Source organism: Mustela putorius, unplaced genomic scaffold, assembly GCF_011764305.1.
Source record: "Mustela putorius furo isolate JIRA1106 unplaced genomic scaffold, ASM1176430v1.1 tig00000224_pilon_pilon_pilon, whole genome shotgun sequence".
Classification (NCBI taxonomy): Eukaryota; Metazoa; Chordata; class Mammalia; order Carnivora; family Mustelidae; genus Mustela; species Mustela putorius.
This window is the reverse complement of record NW_025421321.1, coordinates 2,843,665-2,860,776: the sequence shown is the minus strand read 5'-3', so window position 1 is coordinate 2,860,776 and position 17,112 is coordinate 2,843,665. Positions and strand designations below refer to the sequence as shown.

Sequence of the window (17,112 nt, the reverse complement as noted above, 5' to 3'; positions counted from 1 at the left end):
TGTCTCTCTGCCTACTTGTGGTCTCTGTCTGTCAAATAAATAAATTCTTAAAAAAAAAAAAAAAGCTGTGCTGCAATAACATTTTATTTGCAGAAATAGGCAGCCAGTCCATAGGCCGTAGTTTGCCACCTCTTGCCCTAGAGAAATGAAAACTGTGTTCATTGAAAACATGTTTACAAATGTTTTTAGCAACTCTATTCATAATTACCAGAAATTGGTAACAACCCAAATGTCCTACATATGGTAAATGGCTAAAACTGCGGTACATTTATACAGAACTATTACTCAGCAAAGAGGGAGAATAACCTACATGCAAGGACTTGGATGAATTTCAAAAGCATTATCTAAGTGACATAAGCTAGTATCAAAAGGTTACATACTATATGATTTCATTCATATGATATTCTTAAAGTGACAAAACTAGGAGTGTAAAGAAATAATCAATGATAAAGGTTGAATGTGGGGTGACTTGAAAGTAGTAATAGGAATGAATCTTGGAGGATGATGGAATGGTTCTGCATCCTGACTGTGGAAGCGATTCTATAAATCTATACATCTCAAAATTCATAAAGCTATATACTCCCCAAAAGGGCAGTTTTTTGAGATGAGTATTTACCATTAATACCAACATCAATTCTCCCTATTAAAAAGAGAGTAATCATCATTTTGTGCCTCTATTTCCTTATCACCTAATTCTTCCTTAGCCATTTGCATGCTGTTTTTTGTCTGTACCATTTCTTTCAAAAATCAACTTTAAGGAAGCAAGTTTAAAGAGTTTCTCATCATTCCTGTTTTTTTTTTTCCTAAGATTCATTCACTTATTTTAGAAAGAGAACAAGAGTGTGAAAGCAGGAGCAGGAGGGGCAGAGGGAGAGGGAGAGAGAATCTCAAGCAGATTCTGCACTGAGCACAATGCCTAACATGGGGCTCAATCTCATGATCTAGAGATCATGACCTGAGCCAAAACCAAGAGTTAGATGCCTGACTGTGCCACCCAGGCACTGCGAGCTCTGTATTTTTAATAAGGTCCTCAGCCTGACATGGGGCTCAGCCTCACCACCTTGAGATCAGAACCTGAGCTGAACCAAGAATGTGATACTTAACCGACTGTGCCACTCAGGCTCCCCTGTTCCTGATCTTTTGGTAGCATTTTATGCTGTGGATTATTCTCTCCTTAGAGCGCCACTTTTTAGCTTCTGGGATGTTGTACTTTTTGGATTTTCCTTCAGCCACACTGAGTGCTACAGTTACATAACCTGTTCCTTTTTATGTTTAATGTCTGAACAACAAGCGACAGAATTATATAGAACTGTGCTGTCCAACACACTAGACACATATGGCACTTGAGCACTCGAAATGTAGCTACTGCTACTGAGCAATGAAGTTTTAAAGTTGATTTAATTTTAATTAATTTAAATTTAAAAACTTGATATCCGGTGCTCACTTCTGCAGCACATATGCTAAAATTGGAATGATACACAGAAGATCAGCATGGCTCCTGAGAGTGGATGACATGCAAATTTGTGAATCATTCCATATTTACAAATTAACAAAAAGATAAACAAACAAACAAACTTGATATTCAGTTCAATTCCTGAATACTTCTAAGTATATCTGGAGCAACTTGGGTATATTAATCTATTTTTTTAACCCTAAATCTAATCTAAATCTAAATACAGATCAAGTACTTTTCATGAAACCTTGGCATCTGAATTAAGATGTAAATGTAAAATATACACCAAATTTTAAATGCTTAGTACAAAAGGTAATATAGCTTATTAACAAATTGTTTATATTAATTGCGTATTGAAATTGTAATATTTTAAGTATATTGGATTGAATAAAAGATTATTAAAATTGGTTTCTCCTGTTCCTTTTTACTTTTTAAAGTGTGGTTTCTAGAATATTTTAAGTTACATGTTGGGTCACATTAGACAGCACTGATTTGGGGGACTCAGTTCCATAGATACATACATATGTACATATATACACACATATACACATAAATGTATGTGCATACAAATACATATACATACGTGTGTGTATATTCCTTAATTTATTATTTGTACAAGCTTTGTCTCACATAACTCCAGGCAGGGTTGTGCTGTCATGTGATAGCTCCAAACCCTCTGTCAGTTGTTGGGTAAAAGATCCATTTCTGCACATGAAAGACAGTTAAGGCTGTGTGGATGTCAAGAGCAGCAAGTGTAAGAGCCTCTATTTTCAGAGAGGCAAGCAAAGCAAAAGTTTTAAAATGAAAATAACTATGTCCAAGAACCAAAAAATGGCAATGTGCGGTCACGTTGGTTCTTTTTGTTTCTGAGGTTCTTCATGAACATTTTAAATCTCATCGTGTCTATTGAGTTCACAGGCCATAAGATTTTCAAAATGCTGTCTACAAAACAGTAGTTTAGGATTACTGTAGAATCATACAAATTGGAAAAACAGAAAATGATGGGATGAACTGACAGTATGAATGATTCTGAAGAAAAAAGGAATCATGTGATATATGAAAGATGTATCTGCAGTTGATGATAATTAGCAATAGAGGCTAGAGGTATTTGAAATGAGAGAAACTTGTTTGACCAGCATCAGTGTTAAATGCCTGTTAGTTCAATTAGTTCAGAAGTTAAGGACTCTGATTAATCAGGTAAAACTGCTGCTAATGAAAAATGTCATAAGCCAAATATTTCTATGGATTCAACTCTCACTTGAATTTGCAGTGCATCAACATGAGTAATCTAGCCATTAGAGTGGAATTCATCCCCCTGCTAAGGAGTTCCTTTGTAGAGAACATTATAGTTAGATGTATGATTTGGAGGATGGGTAATTACTTGTGAGAAATTTGGATGTAACTGGTTTGTGCTGGGAAAAGATGTGGACTAGAATGGACATCATCATGGAGAATGTCTACTTGAAAGCACAGGTCAGACTCATATTTGGTGAAAATTGTTTGTTTTTAAAGATTTAATTAATTAGTTTTAGAGAAAGGGTGGAGAAGAGGGAGAGAAAATATCCAGCAGACTTCCTGCTGAGCCCAAAGTGGGGGCTCAGCCGCACAACTCAGAGATCACACCCTGAGCCAAAATTGAGAGTCAGAGGCTTAACATACTGAGCCACCCAGGTGTCCCCTGGGTGCTGTCTAATGTGACCCAACATGTCCCATTATGTTTTGAAGCATAATAAACATACTTAAGAAAAGTCATCTGAGTTCCTCAAGAAGATTCTCCTTTTGGCCCACTCCTTTTCTTTTTATGTGACTTAAAGAGATTAATGGTAGTGATTTTACTAGGTAAGTGTGCTTGGGAAAGTTGCTTGTTGTTCACTCCCTTGGTTACCTATCTGTAAAACCAAGGATGATAATATATAATAGTACCCTCCTAAAGCTGTTGAGAATTAAATGAGCTAAAACATGTCAAATGTTAAGAGAAGGACATGGAACAGATCAAGTGCTTATTTGTTAGCTATGGCTCTGTTAGTAATAACACATGCAAGGCAAACTCATGGTTTCAACTGTCACTAAGGTTTATGACTTCCAATCCATCACTGATCTTCATCCTACTATTCCATCTATATATTAGGTATCTCCTCTTGGATATATAAATGGCACCTAAAGGGAAAGAAATCAACTATCTGAAATAGGATCTTCTATCCCAAACCACATTCTCTTTGTTCTTTATTTTTTTTTTAAGCTTATCTATTTATTAGAGAGAAAGAGAGAGCGAGAGCGAGCACACAAGTAGGAAGAGCCCCAGGCAGAGGTAGGAGAAGCAGCGTCCCAGCTAAGCAGATAGCCCGATGTGGGACTTGATCCCAGGATCCTGGGATCATGACCTGAGCTGAAGACGGACGCCTAAGAAGGACTGAGCCATCCAGGCACCCTAAGTGTTATTTCTAATATATGTCATACTACTAATCTCAGAATAATTTGTTTTATTCACATCCAATATGACTGAGATAAAACAAAAGAGAACACTCTTTTTCTGCCCATTATAAAACAATACTTGCTGATTGTAAAAAATTGGGGAAGATATGGAAAAATCAAAAAGGAGAGACTGGGAAGATGGCCTGTAGAGACCAGGTTAATTCTAGGTGATTGGATACAGTTATATTTTGCCTACATAAAAAAAAAAAAAAGATAAAAGTAAGAGTAGTTTGTCCGGTTAAGCACCCAACTCTTGGTTTTGGTTGAGGTCATGATCTCCTGGTCCTGGGACTGGGCCCCACATGGGCCTCCACACTGGTTTTGGCGTCTGCTTACCATTCTCTTTCCCTCCCCCTCTGCACACTGCCTGCACCACTCGGCCTCGTGCACATGGATGCTCTCTAAATAAAATCTTTTAAAAAAGAGATAAAAATTATCCATAACCACAAATTATAAACTTCCAGCTAAAAAGAAAATTTTTTTTTAAAGATTTTATTTATTTGACACAGAGAGAGAGAGAGAAATCACAAGTAGGCAGAGAGGCAGGCAGAAAGAGAGAGAGGAGGACGTAGGCTCCCCGTGGAGCAGAGAGCCCGAAACGGGGCTCCATCCCAGGACCCCAGGATCATGACCCGAGCCGAAGGCAGAGGCGTCAACCCACTGGGCCACCCAGGCACCCCGAGCTAAAAATTTCACCATATTTCATTTATTTTCCCAGATAATTAAGACCCTATTGTATGTATACAGGGATATGATCTTTTTATACCTAATGTCTTCACCACTGAAAACATTTTATAAAACATTTTAAACTAAGATTTTAAAATTCAAATTTCCAAAGTAAACTTTTTTTAATGACTTGTTCTTGTTTTATGGCTACAATATATACTCAGATATTCCTGAAGATAATAATTTAATTCTTACAAGTTTTCTTCTGCTCTTTGTTTTGCTTCCACTGGTCCTTGTTCTAAGCTAATTATTACACTGGACATTCTAAAAAACCTGCTGGTACCTTGTTTTCTGTAGTGAAAACATGAATGAAGGGGCTGTGTAGGTGAATGTAGAGTTTTTTGCCTTCATCCATAGTAGAACAATTGAGGGAGGTCCACTTATGTGAACATAAATTGTTACTAAGTGTTATGGCTCACTTCATTTGTACTGCTTTGGGGGTCCTGGCCCAAAATGATTTTGTAGGAGGGAAAATCATTGTTGTACATTAATAGAATTTTGTTCTTGTTTTAAATTGCTCTGAAGAACAGAATGACTATAAAACATTAGTGTTTTTCTTAAAAAAAGAGGTGTGGGAGATGTATCTTACCACCAAAATACAAAGAATTTTAAACCTCCTCTTCAAACTAAACTGTGTAATTTCATAAATCTAATAATTTAATCAAGACAAAATACTGTTTTAAAATGGTAAATGTATTCTTTATTGTTTAAATATAACTTGAATTCAAAAGAAATATTTTCCAGACCTGTATGTAAGTTCAGGAGCATCACCAATTTGACTTTGTTTTATTTATTTATTTATAAAGATTTTATTTATTTATTCGACAGAGAGAGATCACAAGTAGGCAGAGAGCAGGAAGAGAGAGAGAGGTGGAAGCAGGCTCCCCACTGAGCAGAGAGCCAGACATGGGGCTCAATGCCAGGACCCTAAGATCATGACCTGAGGGGCTCTTCAAATTATACAATTATAATCGTCCAAAACCAGGTATTTGTGGCCTTTTAATTACGGAATTTCAATTTTCTCATAGAACATGTTCTTTTAAAATACAGGAATTTTAACATGTATGCTTCTTAGTCACACGTGTCCGACATAATATATTTAACCAACAGCCTCCAGAAAGGTGTTTCCAATTTTCACGCTCACCAAAATGGCCTGAGAGTGCTTTTCTCTTCCACAGCATCACGTAATTAAAATAAGAAACGGCCGAAAGTTTTGAGAAGCCACGCAGTAAAACACTGTCCCGCTGATACAGTTACTACGCCCCTGGTCCTAGCGCGGTGTTGAACTTCTCCTTCCCGCGCCTCACAGCAGACGCTCCCACAGCGTAAATACCAACAACCCTCTACAGGACCAGGCGTAGCCAAGGGCCCCGCCGCCCAGAGGGCCGTGCGCGGAGGGAGGGACGCCAACGTCGGCGTGGCGCACAGTGCTGACGCAACACGCATGCGGGGAGGGCCGCTAGTCGGCCGGCGACGGCGCTGCGTCACGGGCTTTCAGGCGCTTCGCTCTTGGAGACGGCGACGGCTGTGGGCCTCGGCTCTGGCCTCCCGCGCTCTGGGAGTCAGGTCGGTGGCGCGATGAGGCGCAGCAAGGCCGACGTGGAGCGGTACATCGCCTCGGTGCAGGGTTCCGTCCCATCGCCTCGAGAGGTGAGTGGGTCCTGAAGAGCCGGGTGGTCTCCGCCCTGGCCCTGCCGCGGCCCCGCGCGGCGCCGGTGTCATGGCTCCCGGCGGCCGCCGCTCCCTGGCGCGTTGAAGCGCCGGCTGGCTCCCGCGGTCCGGTGGGCGGCGTGGCGCTCGTGAGCTTGAGGTGGAGGGTGGGGGTGGGAAGGCGCGGCGGGTGCCGTTGGCGCCAGCTCTTCCTCTTCCTCCTGGCCTGCTCCTGACGGTCCTTATTGGCGGGCCCATCGCGTCCCGGGGTTCTCGGCTGCGTCCCCGCGGCCTCGTCACCAGGCCTCCAGGAGCCTGCCATTTGCGGCGGATTTCTTCTTTCCCGGACAGTTACCGCTGTGGCGGAAGCGTGCCGCTTTAGAGGTCCAGGCTTTTGAGGTTGGTGGAACCCAGCGCGGGGGCACTGACGCTCCTTCGGGGGCGCTTTTACTGCGGTGACGGGCAACCATCGTAGGCATCCAGCGGACTGGTGCAGGGGTGGTCACACTTGCAACTCCCTGACCGCGCAAATGACACTGGGGGTTTCCTCTATTTTGAAGCATCTGTCGTTGTGCGTTTATAAGGATTCTGTCCCTACTCTTCACACTCCACTCTCCCATTGCCTGTACTCTTTAAGAGGCTTCTTTCATCTGCTTTATTTTTTAAAACGCAGTCTTTGGTATTCTGAATTTCTTACAGGCGCTTGTTTCTATGGCTTACAATTTTTAGGCTTTTTGACAACATGCTCAGCGTATTTTTTCTCTTTTAAGATACTTTGTGCCAGATATTTTGGGTTCATCAGAATCTTAGTGATTGGATGTGGAGGGTGAGGAAAAAGGCTAAGTGTAGGTGGTGCGCACAGTATCTGAGTCAGTTTTCTTGGGAGTTGAATCACAGTACTGTCATTTGTAAGCTTTGTGATTTGAGGCAAGTTAAAAACTTCAGTAAGTTGGAGTAATGATATTGATAGGAGTATATAGGATGACTCACGGTAAACATTTTAGGGCAATGCCTGGCATATAATGAGTACTAAACGTTGATGTTAAAGGGACAGTCATTCAAGCTCTCTTACTAGGTAAGGGCCTATGAGAATAAAGATGTGTGAGGAAATTAAAAGAAACCAGGGATGAACATGATAATAATAGCTGCATAACTGTATCTTTAATCATATACTAGGCATTTGTCTTTGTAGGATTTTGGTGATGGGTCTGGTTTTAGTTTGTTTTAGGAATAAGGGAGTAGGTTACAGCTTGTTCCACCAGAAGAGAGGAATAGGTACCTACATACAGATTGTAATTTTAACTGCTGGCATAGTCATAAACAACAAATGTGGTGCTGTAGTCTAAAACAGAACTAAAGGTTTCTGTACTGCTGATTGACATACTTTTTAACAAGCCAAGTTTAGAGCTTTCATGAGATTTTTAGTGGGGACCCTGGCTCCTAAAAGATAAAGATCTTAATTCTGTAGACAGAATTTAGAATGTTCTTTGAACTACCTAACTTTTCCATCAAATAAAGGGGGATGGAGTCAGAATTTTAAAGACTGATTTTTATGGCCACCTCTGTTTTACATTTAGAGTATTTTTTTTTCATAATTTAAGATTTTATTTATTTATTTGACAGAGAGATCACAAGCAGGCAGAGAGGCAGGCAGAGAGAGAGAGAGAGAGAAGGAAGCAGGCTCCCCACCGAACAGAGAGCCCGACGCGGGGCTCCATCCCAGGACCCTGGGACCATGACCCGAGCCGAAAGCAGAGGCCTCAACCTACTGAGCCACCCAGGTGCCCCTACAGTATTATTTTAATCAGATGTTTTTCTTCAAACAGGAAAAATCATTTACTTTAGAACTTGGGGATTTCAGTGGGATTTTTATTAGCAAATGAGTAACTTTGTAACAGGTGGTGGTATTCTATAAACTTAGGTCTAAGTGAAAGGACAGGAGAGGGTGCTTTGGATAGTTTCAAAGGGAGAGGGTGGTGGTGGGGGCAGAGATGTGGCTTTGAAGAGTAGAAAGATTAGTATTTACTTGGCTTCCGGTTTGGTAGAGATTGGCCTTGTGTGAACTGGTGATGCTTTCTGGGATGTCCTAAGTTCTGGAATGCAGTGATGGGTACATTGTCTTCCTTTCCAGGCTTCTTCTTCTTCTTCTTTTTTTTTTTTTTTAAGATTTTATTTATTTATTTGAGATAGAGACAGTGAGAGATAACTTGAGAGGGGAGAAGGTCAGAGGGAGAAGCAGACTCCCCATGGAGCTGGGAGCCCGATGCGGGACTCGATCCCGGGACTCCAGGACCGTGACCTGAGCCGAAGGCAGTTGCTCAACCAACTGAGCCACCCAGGCGCCCCCTTTCCATGCTTCTGTTATGCTTTCATTTGTTTGTCTTTTTTGTTTTGTCATTTTCTGTTCCTTCATGTCTGCTTTTGTCCTTGTTGAAAGTATCACTTGTGTTTCTTTTCTTTCTCCAGTTAGATTCTATTAGTTTTCCTAGATTTCTGTTGAGTTGGCCTCCCAATCCACACCCCTAATTCCTACTGCTCAGATGCACTCTGACAGCTCCTAGTTGTTTGTTTACTGTATACGGTAGACTTCTGAATAACATAATACATACTTTTATTGCTCTGTCTCCTTTTCCACATTTTAGATATTTTTGCCTGTGTCCTGCAGATTTCTGTCCACAGATTTTTCTCCCCCTCATCTTCCAGTTTTATTGTTGTAATTTTTGGCTAGATGTATAGTTTTTGTTTATGTAATTATGATAAAGTACCTATTTTGCATTTGAGCCACCTTTATTGTGTAGTTTATTTTTCCTGGAGCTAATAATTGCTTTATTTTTTTGGTTTGTTATCTAGGAAGTATTACTAATTCTTTACCCAAACTCAGTTTAGCTCTCAAGTGTGATTAAAGAGGTCACATAATCCATTGATTTAAGCCTGAAAATATTTTTAAGAGTCTTTCTTGTGGAGCACTCTTGTCTTACTGCTGCAGTCTGGATTGGCTTCTTCTCTTGGCTACACATTTCTACCTCTGGGGCTTGGCTTTATCATCATCTTGAGAATAACCTTCAGGTTTTTTTTTCTTTTTTAGACCCTTGGTTTTTTGTAATTCATGTCCTTTTGACTTTCTCTGTTTCGGTGTAGCTGAGTCTCTGGTTTACTTTGAGAAGGGCTAGATGGGATTTTTTTTTTTTTAACATGATATGCCTGAAAACGTCTTAACCTAATTTATAGTTTGGTTATCAGATTCTAGGTTTGAAATAATTTTTTTCTCCAATTCTGAAAGTTTTTTTTTTTTTTTTTAAAGATTTCTATTCATTTATTTGACAGAGTGAGAGAGGGAATACAAACAGGGGAGTGGGAGAGGAAGAAGCAGACTTCGTGCTGAGCAGGGAGCCTGATGTGAGGCTCAATTCTAGGGCCTTGGGATCATGACTTGAGCCAAAGGCAGATGCTTAATGACTGAGCCTCCCTGGTGCCCCCAATTTTGAAAATATTGTTTTATTTTTCTGGTCATTTGTATTGTTAGAAATCTGATGTGGTTCTTGTTATTTATTGATAGCTTTATAGGTTTTCTGGACATTTCTTTTAAGTTGGAAAACTCATTTCCTTCAGTTCTGGAACATTGTTTTATTTCTTTCAGCATCTCTACACCCCCCAGCCCCCTATCCCAAGCTCCCTCCTCCCCTTCCCCCAATCTTAAACGTTTTTGTTAACTGAACGTTGGGTCTGGTTTGCTCTCCGTATCTTTCTTACTTGTGTCTTTGTTCTATTTTTAATCATCTCTTCCAAGGGAAGGAGATTGGGGAACTCGTCATTCAGTATCTAGACTTTGCTTATCTGCCTCTATAACTCCTGCCCTTACCCTTGTTAGGACTCCTCAAGTTTGGAGCCTGTTGATTTATACAGAGAAAAAATCTATTTGCTTAAGCTTTTTGCAGTGTGTGTTGGGGACCTGCTGTAATGGTGGAGAGTGATTTGGCTGTGCAAGAGCTGGTTTAATGTGTCGTCCCTCCAGGTCTCAATGTTCCTCTTTTCAGCCCCACATCAGTTTTGAGAGTTAAAAGTGAAAATGAATTTAAATATTACAGTAGCATAAAGTGTCATGGAAAGAAGCAGTGACTGAGTCATGGATATCCTGAATCATGGACTGACTGAATTATGGATAACATTGGCTCTTTTTCTTTCTACCTATGTATCCTTAAACAAGGCACTTAATTAGGCTTCAGTTCTTTTATAAAATGAACAAAATAGAGACAGAAGAATATCAAACTTCCCCACAATTTTATGGTTCTGTATATAATTATTTAATAATTGCTGTTCATTTTATCCCAAGATAGACTTCAGTGGGATATTTTGAAGCAAAATAGACAATGGAGTTTGTTTTTCTATTATGTGCTGATATTGTAACTAATGGGAATCTATTCATTTTTTAAAAGGGGGAAGAAAGCTCTGTTCATTATAATGCCATCTTGATTATTGCATATTGTCATAAACTGCTTCATATGTCTTAAATTTATGGATTTGGGGAGGGGGAGGGAGGCTCTTATGATTGCACTTCTAGCCTCCTTGGTTTCCTCAGGTGTTTATTAATACTAAAGTTTAAGATTGCTTATAGTTCTTTTATATTTATTTTAAAAATTTATTCATTTATTTAGAGAGACTCTGAAGCAGACACCATACTGAGTGCAGACCCCAGGGTGGGGCTCAGTCCCATGACTGCAAGATCATCACCTGAGCTGAAATCAAGAGTCAGATGCTTAACCAGCTGAGCCACCCAGACGCCCCTATAGTTCTTTACTTTTAAAATACATCTGTTAAGGATGTATACTCAATACTGTTCTATTGCGGTCTCTTGGAATAGTTTTCTGAGAATACGTCACTATTTGGACATAAGATGAGAGGATATTTTATATAGCTCTATTGAGATACAGTTTACCATTTAAAATGTACAGTGTGATGAGTTTGGTATGTTATGTTATTGATGTTTTAAGTTGTAAAATATATGTAGTAAATTTGCCATTTTAATGCCTTTTAAAAAGTTTTTTATTTTAATTCCATTGTTAACGCTGTTCTATTAGTTGCAGATACACAATATAGTGATTGTATTGTAGTGATTATACAGTGGTCATCATAAGTGTATGTCTTTAATCCCTATCACCTATTTCACCCATCCCCTTTCCCATTTCCCCTCTGGTAACCATCAGTTTGTACTCCGTAGTTAAGAGTCTGTTTTGTGGTTTCTCTCTCTCTTTTTTCCTTTGCTTATTTTGTTTCTTAAACTCCACATGAGTGAAATCCTACGGTATATTTGTCTCTCTCACTTACTTCCCTTTGCGTTATACTCTCTAGCTCCGTCCATGTTGTTGCAAATGGTAAGATTTTGTTCTTTTTTATGGCTGAGTAATACTCCATTTTGTATATATCTACCACATCTTTATCCATTTAACTCTTGATAGACACTTGGGCTGCTTCCTATCATAATTTACCTTTTGTAAATAATACAGCAATAAATTTGTGTGTGTGTATATTCTCTTGAATTAGTGGTTTTTTTAAAACTTTTTAAAAAAACGGTTTTATATTTTCATTTGAGAGAGTGAGCTTGTGCACACAAGTGAGTGGGAGGGGCAGAGAGAGAGGGAGAAGCAGACTCCCTGCTGAGCAGGGAGCCCAACAGTTCCAAGTGGCACTTGATCCCAGGACCCTGAGATTACAACCTGAGCTGAAGGTAGACACTTAACTGACTGAGCCACCCAGGTGCCTCTGAATTAGTGTTTTTGTATTTTTTGAGTAAAAAACCAGTAGTTAATGATTCCTGGATCATATGGTAGCTCTCTTTTAACTTTTTGAGGAACCTCCATGCTGTTTACCATAACGGGTTCATCACTTTGCATTCCCACCAACAGTGCAAGAGGTTTCCTTTTTCTGCACATCCTTGCCAACAAGGATGGAAATTTTAGCCATTCTAACAGGTGTGAGATGATCTGTCATTCTAGTTTTGAATTGCATTTCCCTGATAATGAGTGATAATGAACATCTTTTTATGTGTCTGTTGGCCATCTGTATGTCATCTTTGGAGAAATGTCTGTATATGTCTTCTGTTCTTTTAAAAATTGTATTATTATTTTTTGGGTGTTGTATAAAGTCTTCAAGTATTTTGGTTTTGTTGTTTTGTTTTAAAGATTTTATTCATTTCACAAAGAGAGATCCAGCGAGAGAGGGAACACAAGTAGGGGGAGTGAGAGAGGGAGAAGCAGGCTTCCCGCCAGGCAGGGAGCCAGATGCCCAACTCAGTCCCAGGACCCTGGGATCATGACCTGAGCTGAAGGCAGATGCTTAACTGCTGAGCCACCAAGGCGTCCCATCTTCATGTATTTTGGATAAGTCATTTGCAAATACCTTCTATTCGGTAGGTTGCCTTTTAGTTTTTTGATTGTTTCCTTCAGTGCAGAAGCTTTTTATTTTCATGTAGTACCAATAGTTTATTTTTGCTTTTATTTCCCTAGTTTCAGGAGACCTGTCTAGGAAAAGGTTGCTGTGGCTGATGTCAGAGAAATTACTTTTCGAGCTCTCTTCTACAGGTTTTATGGTTTCAGGTTTCACATTTAGATCCTTAATCCATTTTGAATTTATGTTTATGTATGATGTGAGAAAGTGGCCCAGTTTTCTCCTTTTGCATGTAGCTGTTCCGTTTTCCCAACACCATTTGTTGAAGAGACCGACTTACTGCATGTTGTTTCCTCCTTTGTTGGAGAGTAACCATATAATTGTGTGTTTATTTTTGGGCTTTCTGTTCTGTTCTATTGATCTGTGTGTTTTTATGCCAGTACTAAATTGTTTTGATTTTTTGTTTACAGCTTTGTAATATAACTTGAAGTCCAGAATTTTGTGGTACCTCCAGGTTTTTTTGTTTGTTTGTTTGTTTTTTCCTTTTCCAATCTTGGCTATTCAGGGTCTTCCATAGTTGCATACAAATTTTAGGATTGTTTGTTCTAGCTTTGTAAAAGATGCTGTAGGTATTTTGATTACATTAAATGTGTAGATGGCTTTTGGTGGTGTCAACCTCTTAACAGTATTTGTTCTTCCAATTCATGAGCATGGAATAGCTTTTCATTTTTTCTGTCGTTTGCAGTTTCATCATTATTTTATAGTTTACATCTCTTGTGAAGTTTGTTCTTAGATATTGTATTATTTTTGGTGGAATTGTAAATGGGATTGTTAATTTCTCTTTGTGCTGCTTCATACATAATGATTTATAGAAATGCAATAGATTTCTGCACATTGATTTTGTATTCTTGACTTTACTGAATTGATTTATCATTTCTAGTAGTTTTTTGGTAGAGTCTATGTATAGTATCATATCATCTGCAAATGGTGAAAGTTTTACATCTTCCTTACCCATTTGGGTGCTTTTCATTTCTTTTTGTTGGATTTCCGTGACTAGGACTTCTAGTACTGTGTTGAGTAACAACAGTAGTTAGAATGGACATCCTTGTCTTGTTCCTGACCTTAGCCGTTGGGAAGCTCTTAATTTTCCCCATTGAGTATGATGTTCACTGTGGGTTTTTTATGCAAGGCTTTTATTATTTTGAGGTATGTTCCCTCTAAACTTACTTTGTTGAAGATTTATATCATGATTGGATGTTGTACTTTGTCATATGCTTCTTTTGCAGCTTTTGAAATGAGCATATGGTTTTTATCCTTTCTCATTGATGTGCTGTTCCACGTTGATTGATTTGCAAATGTTGAACTACACTTGCATTCTGGGAATAAATCCCACTTGGTTGTGGTGAATGATTTTTTTAATGTGTTGTTGGATTCAGTTTGCTAGTATTTTGTTGAAAATTTTTGCAAAGGTGTTTGTTAGATCTATAGTTCTCTTTTTCAGTTGTGTCTTTATCTGGTTTTACTATCAGGGTAATGCTGGCCTTGAAGAATGAATTTGAATTTGGAACTTTTTCTTCCTTTTCTGCTTTTTGGAATAATATGAGAAGAATAGGTATTAATTTTTCTTTAAATGTTTGGTAGGCTTTTACTTCAAAGCTATCTGGTCATGGACTTTTGTTGGGAGTTTTTTGATTACTGATTCAGTTTTATTGCTGGTAATCAGTCTGTTCATATTTTCTATTCTTGCTTCAATTTTGGCATGTTATTGTTTCTAGGAATTTATCCGTTTCTTCTAGATTGTCTATTTTGTTGGCATGCAATTTTTCTTTTCTTTTTTCTTAAAGATTTAAATTTATTTGACAGAGATCACAAGTAGGCAGAGAGGCAGGCGCGGGGGGGGGGTGGGGTGGGGTGGGGAAGCAGGCTCCCTGCTGAGCAGAGAGCCCCTTGCAGGACTCGATCCCAGGACCCTTAGACCATGACCCTAGCCGAAGCAGAGGCTTTAACCCACTGAGCCACCCAGGCACAATGGCATGCAATTTTTCACAGTATTCTGTTATAGTTGTATTTCTGTGGTGGTGATGGTTGTTTCCCTTTCATTTGTGATTTTGTTTGAGCCCCCTCTCCCCTCAGTATTTGTTTGTTTGATGAGTTTGGCTAGAGGTTTATCAGTTTTGTTGATCATTTCAAAGAATCAACTCCTGGTTTCATTGATTTGTTTTTTTAGTTTCTATAACATTTATTTTTGCTCTAATCTATATTATATTTTGCTAGTCTTGGGTTTTGTTTATTCTTTTTCTAGGTCTTTTAGTTACATTGTTTGGGGTTTTTCTTCTTTCTTCAGATGCACCTGTATTGCTATGAACTTTTTTTTTTTTTAAGTTTCCATTTATTTATTGGAGAGAGAGCTAGCAAGAGAGAGCATGAGCAGGGACAAGAGGGAGAATTAGGTTCCCCAGTGAGCAGAGAGGCCCACACAGGTCTCAATCCCATGACCTTAGAATCATGACCTGAGTTGAAGGCAGATGCCCAACTGACTGAGCCACCCAGGCACCCCTGAACTAACCTGTTAGAACCTCTTTTGTTATATCCCAAAGATTTTTGGTCTCTTGTGTTTGTTTCTATGTACTTTTTGATTTCTTTTTTGATTCCTTGGCCCATTCATTGTTTAGTAGTACGTTATTAAACTATATGTATTTGTGGTCTTTTCAGATTTTTTCTTGGGGTTGATGGCTTGTTTAATCATGTTGTCAGAAAAGATGCATGGTATAACTTTGATTTTTTTTTTAATTTGATGTGATTTGTGGCTTAATTTTTTATTTGTTCTGGCCAGTGTTCCATGTGCACTTGTAAAGAATGTGTATTCTGCTGTTCTAGGATGGAACATTCTGAATGTATCTGTTGAATCCATGTGTTCCACTTTGTCATTGAAAGCAACTGTTGCCTTGTTGATTTTTTGTTTGGATGATCTGTCCATTGATAAAAGTGAAGTGTTGAAGTACCTACTATTATTTTATTACTGTTGATTAGTTCCTTTATGTTATTAACTGTTTTGTGAATTTGCTCCTATGTTGAATGCATAGATATTTATAATTGTTATGTCTTGTGGTTGGATTTTCCCCTTTACAGTGATATAATGTCCTTTATTATCTCTTGTTACAGCCTTTGCTTTCAAGTCTCTCTTGTCTGTTACAACTATTGCTACTCCAGCTTTCTTTTGACAGCCATTTGAATGATAAATATTTCTTTCCTCTTACTTTGAATCTGCAGTATCTTTAGATCTGAAATGAGTCTCTTGTAGGCAGTATATAGAAGGGTCTTGGTTTTTGTTTTTTTGTTTTTCTTAAATCCAGTCTGTCACCCTATGTCTTTTGGTTGGAGCATTTAGACTTAGTTCATTTACATTCAAAGTAATTATTGATAGATATACATTGCTATTTTATTACTTGTTTTGTGTAGTTTTGCTCTGATCCTTGCTCTTTTTAATGATTTGCTGGGTTTAGTGATATACTTGGGGTTCTTTTTATTTTTTGCATATTTACTACCAGCTTTTGATTTGTGGTTACTATTAGGTTTGTTATGTAACATCTTCTGCATTTAGCATTTTGTATGAGTTAATGTTTGTTTATGTTTGAACCCATTCTTCTCCAATTTTTAGGTATATAGTGTCACTCATTAACATCCTTTTATTTTGTGAGTCCGTTGACTAATTTTGACATAAAATTATTTTTATCTGTCTTTTCATACTTAACAGTCTTTCCTTTCCACTCAGAGTCCCCTTTAATTAACTTCTTGTAGGGCTGGTTTACTGGTCATGAACTCCCTTAGTTTCTCTTTGTCTGAAAAACTCCTTATCTCTTCTCTGAATGATAGCCTTGGTGGATAAAGTATTCTTCGCTGCAGATTTTTCCCTTTCAGCCTTTTGAATCTCACATCCCACTCTCTTCTGACCTGCAAAGTCCTGAAAAAAATCCACTGATCTCTTCATGGAGTTTCCCTTCTATGTAACTCTTTTCTTTTCTCTTGCTGCTTTAAATTTTTTTTTCTTTATTAGTATGTTTTGCCATTTTAATTACTATGTGTGTTGGTGTAGATAATCTTTGGTTGATTTTTTTTTTTGGTGGGTGGAAATCCTTGTGCCTCCTGGATTTGGATTTCTGTTTTCTTCCCCAGATAGGGAAGTTTTTAGCTTATTATTTCTTTAAACACATTTTCAGCCGCCTTTTCTCTCTCCTTTTCTTCTGGGATCCCTATAATGTGGATATTATTACATTTGGTGGAGTAACTGAGTTTCCTGAGTTTATTCTCAATTTGCATAATTTTTTCTCTTTTACTTGCTCGGCATCATTGCTTCTTCTAGCCTGCTATTTATTTCATCAAGTGTATTTTAAATTTCATTTATTATATTCTTTACCTCTGGATTTTTTTTT

The 17,112-nt window shown here is 38.5% G+C and overlaps 1 protein-coding gene and 1 non-coding gene across 4 annotated transcripts in view; both read left to right on the top strand.

Moving 5' to 3' along the window:
* The first annotated feature begins 1,436 nt into the window (after nucleotides 1-1,436).
* On the top strand, nucleotides 1,437-1,543 carry LOC123391419. Its single transcript, XR_006606102.1, has one exon. It is a non-coding gene; the product is annotated as a U6 spliceosomal RNA (small nuclear RNA).
* A 4,557-nt stretch (nucleotides 1,544-6,100) lies between these two features.
* RANBP2 (RAN binding protein 2) overlaps nucleotides 6,101-17,112 on the top strand; it is an 83,831-nt gene continuing 72,819 nt past the window's right edge. For 2 of the 3 annotated variants that reach the window (XM_045077605.1, XM_013062372.2), the window contains exon 1: nucleotides 6,101-6,301. In XM_045077605.1, the coding sequence (XP_044933540.1) occupies nucleotides 6,230-6,301 (72 nt within the window). In that variant the 5' untranslated portion in view covers nucleotides 6,101-6,229. The remainder of the gene's footprint in view (nucleotides 6,302-17,112) is intronic. The other variant, XM_004764339.3, reaches the window with a different exon arrangement.